This window comes from Orbicella faveolata, unplaced genomic scaffold (genome assembly GCF_042242905.1).
Source record: "Orbicella faveolata isolate gen_17 unplaced genomic scaffold, um_ofav_v1 contig_47, whole genome shotgun sequence".
NCBI classification, from domain to species: domain Eukaryota; kingdom Metazoa; phylum Cnidaria; class Anthozoa; order Scleractinia; family Merulinidae; genus Orbicella; species Orbicella faveolata.
In genome coordinates this window covers 13,142,916-13,162,168 of record NW_028301577.1, presented here as the reverse complement: position 1 = coordinate 13,162,168, position 19,253 = coordinate 13,142,916, and the positions used below count along the sequence as shown (strand labels likewise).

Here is a 19,253-nt window from a genome sequence, read left to right as displayed (position 1 = left end):
CCACTTTTCCACGGATCCAGGATTTAGCTGACGAGGTAGGTGGTGGTCTTGCATATACATAGCTTCCTGGAGGAAGATCAGGGAGAGGGACACTTGCATGTTTGTCATACGAGTTTTTCTGCTGCAGTTTACGATGGACATAATCAGCTACTACGGTATCACGTGGAGGAGTGAAAGGCTCCAACAAAGTTGGAAACTGAGGCAGGTCGCTGCGAAGTGCGCGTCCAAACAGGCGCTGAGCAGGAGAATAGGTGTGCCCAGCAGGTGGAGTGTTACGGACAGACAAGAGGGCTAAATCCACTTCCTCTGCTGTGAGAAAAATGTGCTTGGCTGATTTGACAGCAGCTTCTGCTTGTCCAATTGACTGGGACCAGTATGGAGAAGATGTAATATGATTAAATTGGTACTTCTTAACAAATGTTTTAAATTGATCAGAAGTGTACTGAGCACCATTGTCTGTGATGAGAGTGTGAGGAATTCCATGTCGACTAAAATGCTGCTTGGTAGCCTGAATAACTGCTGAAGACTGAATGTTTGGAAGCTGATCAATTTCATAGGAGCCACTGTAATGGTCAACTGTAACTAGATAAGCTTGACCATTGAGTGCAAACAAGTCCTGGGAAACTAGTTGCCACGGTAGAGTTGGTACTGGGTACGGTTGGTACTGGGTATGGTTGGAGTGGCTCCCGTGGATGCTGACGAGCATGCTGGGCACAAATACCGCAGGATTGGCACATGTCAGTAATTTGATTTTTAAGGCCTGGCCAGAACAGACAGCTGCGAGCGTGACGAAGAGTAAACTCAGGGTCCCGGTGGGCGGCATGAAGCTTGTGTAAGAGACTGTCACGAAGCGAAGAGGGAATGATGACACGATCCTGCTTGAAGAGCAATCCATCATGAGCAGTGATTTCATGACGCACAGGCCAGTACGGTCGTGCCAACTCTGAAACAGCAGCTTTGTCGTTGGGCCATCCTCTGCTGGTAAGAGACTGGAGAATGATCTGCTCAGGATCTGTGTTAGCTGCCGTTCTGATGTCTCGGAGGGTGTTATCTTGGAAGCCAGAGAGATCAGGATTATTGGATTCAAACTCAACTTGGTACACCAGCTGATCATGAAGTTGCTTATGGGAGGTGATGGGAAGAGGAGCTCGAGATAGAGTGTCAGCAATGTGAAGAGAAGAACCTTTGCGATATTCAACATGGAACGTGTATCGCTGGAGAGCCAGAATCATGCTCTGTAGACGACGTAGCGCTGAAGCTAGAGGACGTTTGAAAATGGTCTCCAGGGGTTGATGATCACTGTGAACAGTCACATCTGACTTTCCAAAAAGGAGTTGATCAAATTTGTGGAAGGCGTGAACGATAGCAAGGGTCTCTTTCTCAATTTGAGCATAGCGCTGTTCAGTTGGTGAAAGAGAACCGGAGCAGTAGGCCACTGGTTGCCACTGTATGTTGGAAGAGTCGATGGCGTTTGTGGCAGGTTGGAGACAAGGTGCTTTGGAAACTAGCTCCTTGGCCTGTATGAGAGCTTTGCTATGTTTTTCAGACCAGAGGAAATCTTGCTTGATGTGGGTGAGGTCACGAAGAGGGCGGACTCCTTCACTAGGATTTGGGCAAAATTTGGACAGGTAAGTGATTATCCCCAAAACGCGACGGGTGGCTGCCTTATCTTGAGATTGAGGCTTGTCAAGAACAGCAGTAACTATCTCTGTGCCAGGTTTGAGTCCCTCTGGAGTAAGGATGTGACCCATGAACGGTGCAGTTGACGTTTTGAACTTGATCTTGTCCGGGTTGAGTTTGAGGTTATGCTGAGAGAGACGACTCAGCAAGTTTAAGACAGTGGCATCATGGTCTCGGGTGGCATCTGTCAGGGATTCACCGCGACCTATGACAATGATGTCATCGGCAATGTTCACAACACCATCTATTCCGCAGAGGACATCATGAAGGCGGCGTTGAAATTCCTCTGGAGCTGCACCGACGCCAAATGGAAGTCGCGTCTAGCGGTACCGGCCCCATGGAGTGTGCATGGTGGTCAGCATGGACGACTCCTTTGTCAACTCAATTGTTTCGAAGGCATCCTTGATGTCGAATACTGAGAAAATCTTTGCTTGGTTGAAGCGGTGAATGCTTTCCTCGAGGGTAGGTATGGGGTAAACAGGTCTGATGATTGCCTTGCTGATAGTTTGTGAGGGGTCCAAACAAATACGGACCTTAGCAGGTTTAGTAGCAGTTGCTGGACGCTCCCGAACCACCATGTTAGAGATCCAGGGGGTGGGTTCATTTACTCGAACCAGCTAACCAGTTTGGATGAGCTTATCTAGTGCTTCCTTGATGACAGGTGGCTTGGGCGCAGCATAGCGGTGAGGGGCCGCTTGGACAGGCTTCACTTCAGGATTAAGGGTGAGTGAGAAAGGTTCACTCAGTTTGCCTAAGCCTTCAAACAATTCTGGATTCGTAAGTTTAATGTAATCTACAGTTAACTCACCAAGAGGTGGTGGGGATGATGGGGTAGCCTCCAATTGATTGACAGTGTCCACATTATAGTTGATAATGCCCATGCGGCTGCTGTCAGCCAGACCCAAGAGAAGAGCATAGTAGTGTTCCGCAGTGATGATTTGGACTACAATCTCATAGGATTTTCCACGGCGAGTGCACTGCAGTGTAGTTTGCCCAGTGGTTGGGATGACTGCTTTTGAGTAGTCAAGGAGGCGAACGGAAGATGGGTTCACTGGCACTGGAGGAAGCTTGTTGAGGTCTGTGACATGTATGGTGTTGCAGGAGCAGCCTGAGTCAACCTAAAATCTGAGTCGCTTGATGGATGATGATGTAGATGCAGGAGGACTGAGGTCAAGGTCAAGAAAGATGCCTTTCGGTGCAGATGAGACTTGACAGACATCATGCGTGATGAAATAAGCGGGTCGATGAGGGTCGGAAGAAGCCCTGCACACCTGTTGCCAATGTCCGCGTTTTCCACAGGCATGACACGTGTCATTCGAAGCAGGGCAGGCAATTCTGACACCATGTAATAAGTTGACAAGCTCCGTAGATTCTAACAAGACTTTATTCACAGGCCAACATGGCCGCTCACATGGCGAGAGACAAATCAGAGGATCATAGGAAAAGTCCTAAAGCATGATGAGACATGCTTACAGTTGTAGATTCGCCACTGATCGAAAAAGTTGACCATGTCTTCTCCAAGTTATCTTCCATTTTCCAATGCACCAAGACTTTATTCCCTTAACGTTTCACGATCTTGTCCACACGGAACAAATACTCTTCCTCGTTCACGACCACGTTTTGCAAATTTTGCTTGTGACACGTGCCCCGCACGGGTGAGCCGTCCATCTGTTCGATCTTGTAGGTTGTCACGGGAGGTCTCGGGCAGACGTCGCGTATCGCGAAGACTTCTTCGGTCCAACCCAACAAATACCCTTTCTCGAACACTCGGTCTTGCAATGATGTTACTAAAACTAAGAACGGGGGACGGGGAACGGGGAACGGGAGTTTGGGAACGAGTGTACACCGGAAACCCACCTAAGAATTCAACATGGCGGACAAAGGAAAGGAAAAGGGAACAATTTGGGGAAATATAAGGAAGTGTTACGGTTGTAAACGTGAGTACCGGCTGTGCTCCCAGATGACCAGTACGTTCTTGTTACAGCAGAGTCCGATTGGTACTGGGATAAATAAAGCATGAAATGGCGTCTGGAGAGAAAATCGAATCAATATCATCACATGCTACCCCAATCGGTCAGGCCACAGTCGTTCTTAAATAGAAGTTCAAGCCTTCATAGTCTTCTCATATCTTCTCACCTTGTGTGCGAGCTGTCATATCAATATTTAAAGAAAGCAACATGCAATATGATACCGAGGATAAGTGACATAACACATGACTGTACAAGAATTCCCTCTGGACTGTATTTATTCTGGATTCTATAGGCTCTACTCCTTGAGATTAGGCTGTCTCATGCTCTACCGACTGAGGATTACAAGGATTTTGAAGGATTCACTTCGTAAAAATTTTCAATATGGCTTCTCATACAAAATAATAACATTCAACGTGTCCCAAAAACACTTTCGGTCTCATGACAATTACGTCATCGCATACACATGGCCATCTTTGAACGTAGGCCGTCCGCTGTCTTCGCATTCGGTAGCATGGCTGCCTTTCGGAGATCGGCAAGTCAGTCGGCAAATCAGGTAAGTAGCAGGTAATAACCTGTGGCCTGGCCGCTTTGTTATGGACAAAATATATGAAGAAACGAGCAAGGAATATCCAAAATAATGCTAATGTTGGTGAAAGATGACCGCGGAAAAGCGACTGTGTGACACTCGGTATAATTTTTAGAAGACGAAAAACAGTCTTTATTCTCTGTCTGCATTTTGTACCCAGTCTGCAGTTTGCATTTTGTACCCGGTCAGCAGTCGTACAACCTGCATTCTTTCACTTTGTACTGACCGATTGGGGTGGCATGTGATACCTATTCGATTTTCTCCCCAGGCGCCATTTCGTGCTTTGTTTATCCCAGTACCAATCGAACTCTGCTTTAACAGGAACGTACTGGTCATCTGGGGGCACAGCCAGTAGAAACTCACTTTTACAACCGTAACACTTCCTCACCTTTTCCCAAATTGGTTTCTTTTCTTTTCCTTTGTCCGCCACGTTGAATTTTCGGGCGGGTTACCGCTGTAAACTCGTTCCCAGACTCCCGTTCCCGGTTCCACGTTCCCCGTTCCCCGTTCCCAGTTTTAGTAACATCCGTTTTGCATTGAATTTCAGTGAACTCTTGGTAGGTGTAAGGCTCAAACGGCTCTTAAAGGTGTAAATTATTCGCTGGTAATGTAAACGTTTTGAGCTTAGGCTTTCTTCAGTAGGTGGAAAGTTAGGTTTGCCCGACAAACGTTTGGCGTGCAAGTTGTTCCCTACTTCCTCTTGATTACCGGCGTTCACTTTCTCGGGGGCTGATACTGCGACTGATGCGGCGATGATAGGAAACCCCGTTGTACCCTTTCACCAAGGCCTAGAGGATCGCTAAGTAACTAAAGGTGTTCTTAGTCGAAATAGCGATACAACCTTTTTTTCAAGGTACGATTGAATCGTTCCACGATACTTGCTTTGGTATCGCGGGCGGTTGAAAAATGATGAGCGTTTTTCTGTTTCATCATGGCGACGAACGTACAATTGTAAAATTCTGTCCCGTCGTCCATTTTGGCGAAGGCATCTGTCACGGCTTGCCCCGTCTTGTTTTTCAATGGTTCCACCTAAGCCTACTGGGAGAAGACGTGGATCGCGATGAGGAGGTACAGGTAACCCTTGTTGTCTTGGGCCAAGGGTTGCACTTCCGCCAAGTCTGCCACCCATTGTTGTTCGATGTTGAACACCAGGACAGGTAGGGTGGTAAATAGGCGTCGACGGGGTTTGTGGAGGGTGTCCTCCAAATCTATTTCCGACGTCTTTCGAACTTGTTGGATGGGTAGTTTTTGCGCTCGGGCAAAACGTCCTAACCATTCCAAACTACCCGGTTCGGCGGGATCTTCAAACTTGGCTAACAGAACGACTTTTCGTCTTCGTGATCTTTTTCTTTTTCATGTTTTTAGAATCTCGTTGTCAAGGTAATGACACAAGACTTGACGAGGTCTGGGCAATGTTCTCGAATGACTCGGAACCCCTCGAATACCTGGGGATGTCGTTGCAAACACATGATAAAGACGACGAAGCGAAAGACGTTTCGCGTCATATCGTTGGCTTCGAATTTCTTCATAAGATCGTCGCTAAGAGTGGAGGGAATCGTGATCCCCTGACCGTACATTCTTTCACACTTTTCACACAACCAACACCAAAACGTCTGATCAGACATTGTGTTTGAACAAAATGACAATTTTATTCAAGTGATCTACTACTTACATTTTATAATGGAAAAATCACGTGAGATTTAACGTCATGGGTACCAAATGAATGCCCTAATCTGGTCACGAAAGCTTCTGATCGGTCAGATTTTTACATCAACAAATCGGATTCGAGGTTGGTGTCCTTATTTAGTCACAAAATGCTCCGATTGGCCAGAATCGAACATCACCTCACTACACCCCTGAACGCTGATTGGTTCTCGAGTTTTATGTAAGCGACGACGCTGTTCCGGTCTCTTCACTCGCAACATCGTTAATTTGGTCTGAGCGCTACCATGGAACCGTGGAACTCAGAGAAGAAATTCTGCCTGTAGACTCGTACGGTGTGCATTGCACGATTACCATTCGCACGTCGGTTTGAATAAAATGCGATGTTACTGTAGAAAGTCCTTAGTATTGATCATGTCGCAGCCTGAAAAGAACCCAGACTATTTACAATGCTACTTTACAATACTAAAAAGCTTTCAAATCCAAAAATCGACAAGTAGGTTTTCGGTAATTATATAGTTATGTTTTTCGGAAGAGCATTCCACTGCGACAGCGCGGCTATGCTAAACGCTCAGTCTCAACAAACGAGCTAATAAACTTGAAGATCACCAACAGGACGAGTTCATGTACCAAAAAAAGAGAAATAAACTTCATCTTTAACTTGAAATGATACGTGAGTGTGTGCGTACTTTTTCGTTGAAGTGAGAAGTCATCTTTACCAGGAGTTTTTAATGTTGAAGTGGTCCGCTGAAGGTGGGTGTGTTTTTTTTCTGCTTTGTTGTCAACTTCTTTATTGTTCGGACTTGTGACTTTCTGAACAATAACAGCTGTTTAGTGCCTCGCTCAAGGTAAGTGTGATTTTTTTCTCTTTTTCTTTTACAGCAATACTGCGCCTTTCAATAAAATGCGGACTCTAAAAATTCAAAGCTCAACCAACAAATGCGTTTTTTGCTACCGTCAGTCAAACGTTCGGCGGCTCCTCCCAGCTTCCGACTACTGCCGAGCACTGTTTCGTTGTTTGAACTCAACGATTTGATTACTGCGCGCTCAGTGTCCTCAGTTTGTATCGAATCGAATCGAATCGACTTCAACTTGCATCAAAACGACTTGTATCGGAACGACCGGACACCTTTTCCAGAATTCGCAAAAAAGGTTACCGCAAAAAAACGTTCCCGCAAATTTACTCCACAATGAGAGCAAGATGTGATTGAGTAACACTGATTACAAAATATCGTCGATTCGCAAAAATAAACTGTTGTTACGGGATTTTCCTTTCGACCTCCCTTTCACCAAAAGAAGTCTGATAGTCAGTGTTCATTTATCTTCCCAAAATAACTTCGACTTAAGTGTAGGCGAAACTACTTGTAGGCGAAACGACCGACATTCACCACAACGGTTCGCGTTGTACATGTATTAAACACACTATCACACCCTCTCTTTTATTACGAAAACAGTCCTAAAGGGACTGGTCAAAAAGTACTAGGGGGTGGGCCGGAGCAGAGAGGGGGTGGCTCATCAGTTTTTGAGCCCTTGGTAAGCCGGTTGGGTCGTTCAATTTTCAGCTACCCACGGCGGGTGGGTCATCCTGTTTTATAACAGGAATTGGCACACATTTGTCACCATTCACAACAGAGGCAACTCCTTCCAGTTCCGAAGGACGAAAATTTTTCGAGCCATGGCTGAAAAAAGTACACGTGGTTGGTGTACAATAGGGATGGCAATTTCATGTACTGTAAAATCTGTACGAAGGCCAAGAAGTCTAACGGAGGTCCCAGGGCGTCTACATGCTATTTGTCCCTATGGGTACGGTACATATGTTCATGGATCTGCACGGGACCCACACTCTTGGGCTTGCTGGCTGTGTTAGTCCAGGACTCACTACAACCTTTTTCTGGGTAGATCACTGTTCCACAAGTAGCGAGGCAAAAGGCCAAGTGTGAAAGGTTTACGGTCAAGCTCTTTTAGAGTTTACGGACATAGCCTTAAGTTACAAAAGTAAAGGAAAATAATATTATTTTTAGATGGTTTTGTATTATTGCAAAGAAAGAAAAAATCTAGAACGTGAACAATGTCACAGTTCCATACAGAAAACGTGATTTTGTTGGATTATGCAACCAAAAATGTCATGTTTCGTAGGGGGTGGGTCATGTGATTTTCAACCTTCGTTTAGGGGGGATCACTCGTTTTTGTTCCAAATGGAAGGGGTGGGCCATGTGTTTTCTAATCAACACATTTTCAAAGCGCCCCCCTCCCCACCCTGTACTTTTTGACCAGTCCCTAAGCTGCAACAGTTCACGGCTTAGACACTAAGGCCAAAACATAGTCCTCAAGATGTTTCGGGTGTCTGCGGACGCGCTGAGACCTTCTTGGCTCAGGTGTTTTCACAGGTGTAGCAGGCGGAAGTAAGTCAGTCGGCAATTCAACCACAAATTGAGAAGGCAACTCAAAGGTTTCAGTCACAGGCTTCACGGGCTCTAGTGGCTGTGGCTCACGTTACACTGCTCACGTTGAGTGTCATCGGTCGTAGCAGCAAGTTTGTTGGTCTTCCTAAGATTAATTCTGTTCCTCCGAAGAACGCCTTGTGGAAGCTCCACTTCGTAAGATCTTTCACTCAGACGATTCTTGACAACTCCTTTCTTCATCCCTTCTTTCCAACCTGCCATGGCTGAACTCTTACAGCATCGCCTTTCTCCAAAGGGTCTAAGTCACGGGCGCCTTTGTTGTGAGTAGGGAGCTTAAGCAACGACGACGACGACGCCGAGGACGACGCCTAGCAAAAAATGAATTTATATTCTACCAGCAAAATTCGCAATTGTCTAGATCTGTTCGGTACGCCAATGGCTCTAAAAACGTGTTTAAGCTAAATATGCAACGGTGGTGTTCAATTCCAAATGGAAATACGAAAAATGAGCCGTCGTCGTCCACGTCCCTTAGACGACACAGAACTTGGTCGTTTTACGTTCTTGTTTTGCAGAGGACGGCAAAGAAATGTGCAAAGATTTGTAACGCACGTGCACAGCTATTGTTTTGTTCATTAAAACGTTTGTTTGGTGAAGTTCTCGTTGCCGTCGTCGTCGCGGTTTGCTAAAACTCCCTCATAACGAGCGTGCAGTTGCTGGTGCAGGCGAAGCTTGGTGTCGGTTTTATCTTCATCAGCTACAGACGGTTTAAGTAAACCGGCAGACATGGGTAGAAGACCTCTTGTCCTTCTATTAACAGGGCGCTGAGCTGGGCTGATTTGAATTCCCGAAGGCGGTGTATTCCTGTGGTCAAGCAGAGCAAGAAACGCATCTGAACTAGCCCTCTTACACTTCAAGAGAATCTTCCTGGCGTCTTTCACAGCACTTTCGGCCTTGCCATTGGACTGACTGTGACGGGGACTGCTAGTACAGTGATCAAAGTCCCACTCATTTGAGAATTTCAGGAAATCGCTGGAAGAAAACTGTGGTCCGTTGTCAGTAACTAGCTGTTCCGGTATGCCGTGCCTTGCGAAATGCGCTTTGAGCTTCCTGATTACAGACACCGACGTTGTGCTTCTGAGGTGATCAAGTTCAAAGAATTCACTGAAACAATCAGACGTCGCTAAGTAGCTCTTTCCCTCTAGTCGAAAAGTCCGAAAAGGTCAGCTGCAAAGTACTGCCAGGGCCGACTAAGCGTTTGGTGACTCTCGAGTGTTTCCTTGGTCTGGCTTCCCTCGCATTCTCTGCAGGCTTCACAGGTAGATACGTGACTCTTAATATCCCCTGTCATGCCAGGCCAATAAAGACACTCGCGCTCTCTATTAAGGCAATCATTAACTCCCAGGTGTGAGTTGTCAATACTCCTGAGAAGTTCGCCTCTAGCAGCTTTCGGGACTACCACTCTCTCAGTCTCTCCTTTGAAAATACAGTCGAATCTCCGGTTTCGACCACCTCTCCTCAGCTGCCAGTTTTCCAAAGTACCAAAACTTTTCAAGTCAGATCGCTATATTTTAAACCTCTTGTAAGCGGCCATCCCTCGCAAGCGACCGCGACCACTTTTAGAGCTAAAAGTTTGAAATTTTTCTTGGTTGTCACCCTCCAGTAAGCCACCACTTGACAACTAATAGAGCGTAAATTACGTAATAATGTGTTGTAGCATTATCGCATTCCTGGGTAGCACACCTGGGGGGCGGGGGGGGGGGGGGTGGGTACTTGGGCCAATTTTTTTTGGGTATGTACCGCTGGCCTCTCAGAACCACTACCACATTATAGTCATATTCTATGGCCAATTATAGACCCCATCTTAGTCACTTTTGGGTAAATGTAATTTTCACGACCCCAACTTAGTCACTTTCTGTTTTTGCGTCTACCGTATAAATCCTTTTAACTAAGTCTTTCTAAAATGAATTGACACATTTAATAAACTGAATGAAGAACACTTTACTTTACAACTACACTATAAACATTCTGGTACATTTGCTTACCATAAACATTTACAAACAAACCGTCATAAATAGTTGAAATGCAAACATTCTTCTTTAACGGTAACATTACACTAGCATTGACATTATAATAGCATTTTTGATGAGGATAAAAGCAATTTATAGAACTTTCAGAATAGAAAATTCATAATCGCAATAAAAATACTAAATATTAAACAACAGCAATAAATACGGTAACATTTTTTTTCGGCGAATCTTTCCGTTTATAAATCACAACTTGCCAGAATTTTCTTACTCTCAAAATCCCGGAAAATTGTGACCCCATTCTAGTCATCCTATAAAAAATGCTTGAAAAGGCGATCCCATTATAGTTAGTTCAGTCGTGAAAATGCGACCCCATCCAGCGGTATATCCCCATTAGCCCATTTATAGGAAGTGCCCCCCCCCCCCCCCCACCGGGGTAGCACAAGAGACGGAATTTTTTTCAATAAGAAGCATCGGATTTTCTCGAAATTGACTTTTCACATGAATAAACCATTTAAAACATGGGGTAAGTCTCTGCAGTTACCATATCTAATGAGGCAAAATTTTGGCCCAATATGGTCTAAGCTCTTGTAAGGGACCACCTCCCGTAAGCGCTTACGGGATGTTCGACTGCAATTCCATTCTGAACGGACATTTCGTCTCTCATATTGAAATTCGAAGAGACCACAGGAGGCAGGGCACTCTTGTCATCAGGCCAGCCCTGCTGAATACCGGCACTTCTTCCTTTAGTTCGTGTAGTGTGATCGTCCGGGTGAGGGTAGTTCTGCCGAAAAAGGACTGTTGTTGGGGACTGACGTTTCGACAACCTGAGCAGAAGTCATCTTCAGAGTCAAGTGAATAGTGTTAGTCTGTCGATGATGTTATAAGTCTGGTCCGTTGAACGTGATTGGTCAGTTCAGCCATGATGTTATTGGCTGAAAGACTCGTGTAAAGTTTGTCATCACTCATTGGTTGGTTTCGATCCGTCTATTGTTAGTCAAAATGGTCGGGTTTTGGTCTGTCTATTGTTAGTCAAATTAAGTCGGGCTGTTGGAAGTCCGTTTGTCGGTTTCGTTTCCATCGTGGATAAGTTGTTTGTAAGCCGCCGGTAGTTGTTGACATCTGTTAAAAGGTGTTTGTTCTAGGTTAATGTACCAGCTTTCCAGAGTCAGTCGTTGAAAATAGTTTGAACTGTACGGTTAAGCACTGAGCAGAGTCCCAGTCAATGTTGTGGTTTTTCAGTTGAATGATGTACAGCAATGTGATTGTTGGCATCACCATTTCTCGTGGCTCGTTTGTGTTCAGTCAGTCTCGTGTCAAGATTTCTGCCAGTCTCACCAATGTAGGAGGCCTGGCAGTTGGAGCATTTGATCTTGTAAACTGCTTCCTGTCTGTTGTTAGGTTCGTCCCTGTCTTTAACGTTGGTCAGTAAGTGTCGCAACGTAGTTGTAGGTTTTTGGGCCACACGGATGTTGTAGGGCTGTAGTATTCGTGAGATGGTCTCAGAAGTGCCCTCAATGTAAGGTATAGTCACTGTACTAACAGGTGTTGGGTTCCTGTTCGTTGCGTCAGCTTCAGTAGGTCGGTAAATGTTTCGTCTAATAAAGTCAACGTTGTAGTTGTTTTTGTGAAAAACACGTTCTTCCTTCTTTAGTTTCCAAAATCAAGCATCGCTCACTGTCAAAAAAAGGTTTTAATCCGTTCAATTATTTCAGAACACGTTTTGTAAGAAAAAATCTTTTATAAATTTATATGAAACCTCTTTGTCATTCTTTGTACTCTCGCAGTTCGAGTTGTTCTTTTCCATAGCTCCTTTGCAATCACATAGTCGTGTATCAAGTCTCTCAAAATTGATCAATCTTTCTCGGGACCGTATTACAACAATATCGGCGCTTGGTCTTTTTGGTAGGGAACCTCTCTGGTGATCACTGGGCTCCATTATCATATGGGTCTTAACTTTGAATTATTAGATGTAAATCTTGTATACGTACCCTTTTCCAAGAAGGCGGAAAATAATAGCAAATTTCGGAAACTTCAACTTCAACTGCTTTATTATTGCGCATTATTTACAGACTTAATTTACATCAGTATTATAAAATAAATATAAAAAGAGAAATATATGCTACATCATGATAGGACTATGGAGAGAATTAAAAAAAAAATATGTGCGTGGTGACCAGAGTCAGCCATTGCCTTTCGAGCTGGTTACTACCATGTCACTTGAGTTACTTTAAATGCGGTGCAACAAAAATACGTTACAGTCGGAAAAGTCGGCAAGAATGTAAATTACAAGGCCACTTTGGTTTACTCGACTGGAGGATGACCAAAATAAGCGGAACTTCTTGAAAGGTAGACGTGCTTTTTATTTCGTTTTAGCTTCCAGTTCCAGTCCGTCTAGCAAGGCTCCAGGTCAAGGCAACGAATGCCGCGCTATTCAATGCTGACCCTGAACGTTCACAGGGCGACCTTCACAGAAGAAAGCCCCTGAGAGAGACAAGTCTGCGCGAGTGGGTCCCCTGTAAATAGGCTCCGCGGAGCCTATTCACAGGCCACGGTCAATTGAACAAGTACACAGACGTTGAAGTTCAAACTCATTGAATCGGTGAAGATAAGAGTTTGATGTGATGACGGCACAAATGCCGGCGGCGGATTTGGTCGATTTTAGCAGTAAATGCTATAAGATAACGTGGACATATTCGAAGGTTGCTAAAAATAAACGATAGCCAACTTTTAGAAGTAAAATAAAAACCATTTAACAATGAAACAATCCGTAACACGTTGAGAAATGCAGATCTATTTCCCTGTTGTGATGTCACTGTTCCACGACTTCCACTCCGTGCTACCATAATAACTTGCAAAGTACGAATATCGCCGATTTCGTTTCTGATTTTCATCCCCTGGTAGTTCCCTGGGAGATCGAGAAATGAAACTTGCTAGAAAGGAAATTTTCAGTTGTTTTCGAATTTTTATCGCCCGATAGAGAGGCGTGACGATACCTGTCACGCAAGCACCTACAGATATGCATGAAGGCCACGTCGACTGGTCAGCGGGTGCAATCGTTCCGAAAAAACAAATATGGCCACCATCGTTCAGCTCAGTGAAGGTTGAAAAGTTATTTTGTACGGCAAAGAAAGCTGGAAGACATCTTACTACTGATCTAAATAAGATCAACTCGACATGAAGCACACAGACGAAGAGTCTGTACAGAGGTTAACTGTCAGAAGAATATTTCTTACGCGCGGAAAACTTAAAGCATCTAGTCGCACTTCGGCGCTGATGTCAGGTTTTGCTATGGTGAGCTTTTGAGCTGTTTTTTGTTTGGGTTTTCAGTGTGAGTTTACATTTATCTGTAAAAAACGCAGGGTAGCTTTTTTAGCTTCGCTGTAGCTTACTTGCAATGAATTACCGTAGTTACTTTGCTAATTAACAAAACTGCTCCTTGTTTACCAGAGTTTAGAGCATATCTGTATATCTAAGCTTTAGCTTATTTGTTTAGTTCCTTTTCTCTTTGAAGGCTTGTGTGAAAAGCGTTTTACATTCATTTCGGAAGCTAGAATATCTAGATATATCAGATTATTGATTGCAACAGAAAAAAAGGTTCTATTTTCAAGAGTGTCTTTTACGTAAATAAAGACATGAATGACCATCGCTGTTGTGTTAAGCTTATGTTCAAGCCTGAATTTTTTCAGGTGTTACTTTGACAACTGTGTTAAATTGTGTACATAAATGCAATGATCAATCGCGTCTTTACGTCTTTCTCCACCGTTCAAATTTACGCGTTTCACTTGGTCACTTGCCGTCTCTTTTACAATGGAAGCAATATTAGTTTCTCGATTTGTACATAGTGTGTCCAATTCGCACAGCCTATTAAATATCACGAGCAATTTATTTATTTCGTGATGGATGTTTGCTTGTTATGTGTACATTAGAGAAGAAGGAACTTAAATCCACCTTAAGAATTCTGATGCTGAGAAAGGTGTCTAATTGGTGCAAACATTTGCATCCTTGTTTGTAAGGAGGTATCAACTTTCAGTGCTATATTTTGCAGGTGGCAATGGTGGAAATTCAACTTGAACCTGGCATCCCTCAAGAACTATTGATAGCATTCAGTGTGATGACTACCGTTCTTATTTCAGTACATGTCTTTGCACTCATGATATCTGTCTGCATTCTCCCGAATATCGAGGGAGTGGCAAATATTCAGTGTCAGGGAACTCAAATGGTACGTGATTCACCACATGAAAAACTACATACGTACATAGAGATTGCATGGATCTTCTCAACAGGTCTTGGGACACTTCTCTTCTTGGCAGAGATTGCAATACTCTGTTGGGTGAAGTTCTACAATTACAGCAAACCTGCGGCTGTAGCAGCTTCTGTGGTGCTGGTGCCTGTGTGTATTGTGTTTGTTTGGTTTGCTATTCATTTCTACAGATCTCTTGTTCAACACAAGTATGAAAGGTCTTTTCAGGGAATTGAGGAACTTCAGCAGATCGCTAACCAGCTTCACACAGACACAGGAACATCACCAAGTTCACCTGCTCCTAGTCCATGCCCTAATCACAGGGTCTAACAAAACGTTTACTGCACATTTTCATGGTCTTGTAATATAACTAACAACTGGATATACGTTGAGAACTCATAATTTTAAACCATTTTAATTAAAGAACACGTTTTAAAATCTCCAATATGGATATACACTGCAAAGACATGAATTATCATTGCAGTTATGTACATAACTTACTGGTAAACAGCTGTGAAAATAAAGACTGAAAAATGATCATTCATGTCTTTGCATCTTTCTCTGTAGTTCAAATATATGGTCTTTCATTTAATCACTTGCATGGCTATATACACTCAGGAACAAATAGTCTGTAAGATCAGTTTGTTAAACCGTGGTGTACCATAAATTTAGATCATTCTTTCATTTATAAGCATGGTCTACATCATCTGCACTTGTTCAAGGATAGAAAAAGTTAAAGTTCAGGGCTTTGTGGTTTGGTGACCATGTGTAACATTAAAGTTTGAAACATCTTTATATTCTAGGTAAAAGGGACTTAAACCAGAAAGTATTTATTTTATTTTATTGATAACAAGTACATTATTGTATTGCTCTTAATAACTGGAGCATAGTAGAAGTTGCTGTACAAAAATAATATTAAGTTATTAACATTGTGAAAGGCTTATAACAGGCTGCCATTAGTGATTACAGTGAATAGTACAGAATACGTCTAGCTTCTTTTAAACTTGATTTTAGTTGTAATATGATTTTATTTGCTGCCATGACATCCAAGTTTTCCAATCATCATTCAATGACCTAACAGGCTACCTCTTGTATAACTCATAACATTATTCTTTCTGTGGTTTGGAAGGGTTGTCTGTTGATGTTTTGCTACTGGAACTCAAGAATGTCTTGTTCACGAAGACAGATAGTTTAAAAGTTGTACTACTTTTAGCCAGGTTGTTTTCTTTGTTTTAAACTACACTGATGTTCATCACAACATTGTTTAATTTTAGCTGCCATGTACAGGGTTCTTGTGTATTATATCACATGCCTGTGGCTTCTGTTGGTATATATGTACACTTTTAGAAAAAAGGGAACTTAATAAATATCAAGTTATATAAAATTAAAGCATCAATTTATCATCACTGCTGTTCATCCAGAAATGTGTCTTCTGCATCTTTGACTACACCTTTTGTATCTTGAAGTTTACACTGTATTTTAAGAAAAAAAATACAAACAAATTGAACTGATTTCTAGTGAAACAAAATAGGAAAAAAACCTAACACTGTGCTGAGTGTTGTCATCGATGCCAATAACATGTCAGTGAAACATTTGGTCTATATGGGACAATTTTGACCAAGGTTATGAGTAGGGATGACGGCTAGATGCAGCAAGGTAAGTTTGTACACAACTTTTGGCAATAGTTGTTCTTATGAGGAAGAAATATAAATGACTTGAGTAGAGACAAACAATCATTGTCTTTTTCACTCAATGCCGTTTACTCAATTTCTTCCACTCTCCCAGACCCATTTGCCTGAAAAGCAGCTGGTAATCAAGTCCACACATCACAATGTACTAAGCAATTTTAAGACCATGCTAAAGGAGCTACATGTAATTTTCTGAGGCATATTATGAGAGAGATGTATTCAAATTACAAAGCTGTAGAACAATGAGTAGAGATTGGTCCTGGGTAACACCCCAAATAACACCAAACAGCTGCCAGAATGATGACCAAGGCAGTGAAATCTACCATGTTCATCTCCTGAATGACATACAGTATGATTGACACTAACCTCGGGTAGTGGGTATGTTGTTGGCTTGGGGGCTTCATGTCGACCAAAATCTTCAACAGTGCCACATTTTGGAATGTCATCACACCACACTCCAGTGTATAACTGTCCTCGGTCAAGGTAGAAAAATTTTCCTTTTCCATGTTTTTTGCCATCTTTCCACTGACCTTCATATCGATTGTCATTTGCTGTCAAAAGAACACCAGGTATAATTGAACATTCAAGTATGACCAATCTGGATGGTGCAACTTTGTGAAAAGTCTTTGTCGTGAATTGTTAATTCATGTAAATCAAGTATATATTCTGCTTACATATATTTTAATACAATCCTCAGAGGCTTCAGTTGGGGCAAGGATTTCAATATACATTATACTGAATGATATAGATAATGGCTCACTTATAATGTGGAATTTTTAACATCAAACCCAACCTTTGAATTTGGTCCAGATGAATACAGGGTTGATATACTGTGAAAAATCAAAGGGCCTTCAAAGAGGTAAAAGCAACAAGTGACACGACCCTGAAAACCAGTGACATGGGAAGTTCTAATCAGTGACAAGCAAATCAAATGTGCCACTAAAATTTGACAGCCACATGAGGAGCACTAGGAAAGGCAGCAACATTGACCCTTTTTGGACTTTTTTCCTATTTAGAAATTGTAGTCTCATCAGTCAATAACAGGAATGGAGTGCTGCCTTGTTAAATGGTTCCAAGACAGCGATAAATTAGCGAGAGCTCACCTAGCCTGAGCATTCCTTCACCATTTCTCATGTTATTGTACCATTCTCCCTCATAAACTGCACCATCTGAATAATACATTCTTCCCCAGCCGCTGCGCTTGTCTGCATACCACTCTCCTTCATAGTATTCGTTATATGAGTAGAAATTAGTTCCATAACCCTGTGAATGAAACGCTATTTGTTTTCAGTTAAAGATAAAAATCAAGACCTACATATGCCAAGAAAATATAATTTGGACACAGGCTCTACACATACTGAAAAATTCCTTTTTATGAAAGAAGCTAGATCTCTTGACATGTATGTTATACTACGAAAATCACTGAACTGTGGAATGGGCTTGAATTTTTGTACAGTGACCCGTCACACTTTCTTTTGCTTTCTTTTCACTTACAGTCAACTCACAACAACACGAAGGAATGTGGGTGGGCCAGCAAAAGAAAGTGTGTGTGGCCGCTGAAGAAAAATTCGAGCCAATTCAGTCTATGTTCGGTGATACTGGAAACACAAGAAAAATAGTTCTTTGCATTGAGTCAAAGACATGGATACATACATGTCTTTTATCATTTTTCCATCCTCCAGAGTAAACCTTTCTGTATCCAGCCCCCTCAGGTAAACTATATGTACCAAAGCCACAACGATGGTCATCTTTCCAGTCTCCATCATAAATGGCTCCTAACTTCTTCCATGTCATGGTCCCCTTTCCTAATCAAATCAGTACATTTGAACCTTGTTAAAACACATACAGAAACCAGTTTGCCAAATGGGAAGATATGATCTACTGTAGGTACATGTTTCCTATTAGGGTTCAGTGGCAGATCCAGACCTTGAGCTAAGGGGGGTGGGCAGGGGGGGGGGGGGGAGTTATTTTGCTTGCCCTACCAGTTTTTCTTCCTTTTGCCATTTTCCTTTTTTTTTTTAACCCAAAATAAGGGGGGCCTAGGGGGCGGGTCCCTCTCCTAGATCTGCCACTGGGGTTGTAGAAGGCAATACTAAGAGGCCAAGAAAACACAACCCAAGGGAATCCAATCCAAAAGGTAAATACCTTCGTGGAATGTTGGGAGTGTACTTGCTGGGAGTACTTTAAGTGAGCTGGGGTGAAGCCTTGGGGGAGCGGGAAAAGAAAAAAGTAAAGGTCTTCAGTGCCCCCCAGATTCTTCAATCTCTCACATACACGGCCCCCATGTATATGCACATGTCTATCTTCAGAGAAAATGCTGAATATGTGAACAGTCAATTGGATTGCAATACCGTGGAAATATAAGTTAACTAGCTCAGAGAGTTCATGTTTATTCACCATTCTAAGCCTGCAGAATATCTTGCGACATGAAAACACATTCTTAGCGGGAGTTTTAGCTTTTTAAAATACTCTTTCATCAGAGCCAGTAACAGACTCGGAAGCATCGTCCGAGAATAAGTTTTTATTAATTAATCGGGAAACAACTGATGAATGGCCATGAATTTACATTCAAAATTTCTGGAGGCATGTTCCTGGTAAAGCTGGGTTAGAGGGAGATTGGAATAAAATCAGATGCCTATAGCATTTAACAGAAGAAGTAAGCTTAATACCGAACGTGCGAATACAAAACCGGCCGCGCGCGAGCGACTCACCATTCTTCTGATTATTATCCCATTCGCCAGTGTATCGATCGCCATTTACTGAATACACCGTGTGATGAACGCCTTTCTTCTGTGCTTTATAATCCCATTCTCTCCACAACGGTTCGTTTTTCTTGGGCTGTTTAGTGATCGGCATTTTGTTGAAGATTCCCCAACTGAAGCTACAAATCAGACAATTATTTACCTCTGTAACTAAGGGCAGGCCAGGTTACTCAGGCAATACCATGATGCTTTTCCACCCTTACATACAAAATGGCCGCCTACATGGACGTCTTCGA

At 42.9% G+C, this 19,253-nt stretch overlaps 2 protein-coding genes across 3 annotated transcripts; one reads left to right on the top strand and one right to left on the bottom strand.

Moving 5' to 3' along the window:
• Positions 1-13,382: 13,382 nt before the first annotated feature.
• On the top strand, positions 13,383-15,973 carry LOC110058907 (calcium release-activated calcium channel protein 1-like). Its single transcript, XM_020765577.2, has 2 exons — positions 13,383-13,618; positions 14,373-15,973. Exons 1-2 carry the CDS (start codon positions 13,502-13,504, stop codon positions 14,895-14,897), a joined length of 642 nt encoding a protein of 213 aa, XP_020621236.2. The 5' UTR covers positions 13,383-13,501; the 3' UTR covers positions 14,898-15,973.
• LOC110058912 (MORN repeat-containing protein 3-like) lies at positions 15,392-19,203 on the bottom strand. Of its 2 annotated transcripts, XM_020765582.2 has the most exons (5): positions 18,967-19,203; positions 17,909-18,060; positions 17,359-17,518; positions 16,622-16,806; positions 15,392-16,039 (listed from the first exon to the last, which is right to left on the bottom strand). In XM_020765582.2, the coding sequence occupies exons 1-5, from the start codon at positions 19,109-19,111 to the stop codon at positions 15,971-15,973; spliced, it is 711 nt and encodes a 236-aa protein (XP_020621241.2). In that variant the 5' UTR covers positions 19,112-19,203; the 3' UTR covers positions 15,392-15,970. The 2 variants fall into 2 exon arrangements, with proteins under 2 accessions (XP_020621241.2, XP_089136590.1); XM_089280464.1 differs by lacking the exon at positions 15,392-16,039 and having other exon boundaries at positions 16,460-16,806.
• Between the last annotated feature and the right edge of the window lie 50 nt (positions 19,204-19,253).

Coding starts and splice junctions, on each gene's coding strand:
- LOC110058907 (XM_020765577.2), top strand. CDS start 13,502: ATGAAGCACACAGACGAAGAGTCTGTACAGAGGTTAACTGTCAGAAGA. Junction 13,619..14,372: donor TGATGTCAGGTTTTGCTATG/GTGAGCTTTTGA, acceptor TATATTTTGCAG/GTGGCAATGGTGGAAATTCA.
- LOC110058912 (XM_089280464.1), bottom strand. CDS start 19,111: ATGCCGATCACTAAACAGCCCAAGAAAAACGAACCGTTGTGGAGAGAA. Junction 18,061..18,966: donor GGATAATAATCAGAAGAATG/GTGAGTCGCTCG, acceptor TGATTTGATTAG/GAAAGGGGACCATGACATGG. Junction 16,807..17,358: donor TGAAGGAATGCTCAGGCTAG/GTGAGCTCTCGC, acceptor TTCTTTTGACAG/CAAATGACAATCGATATGAA.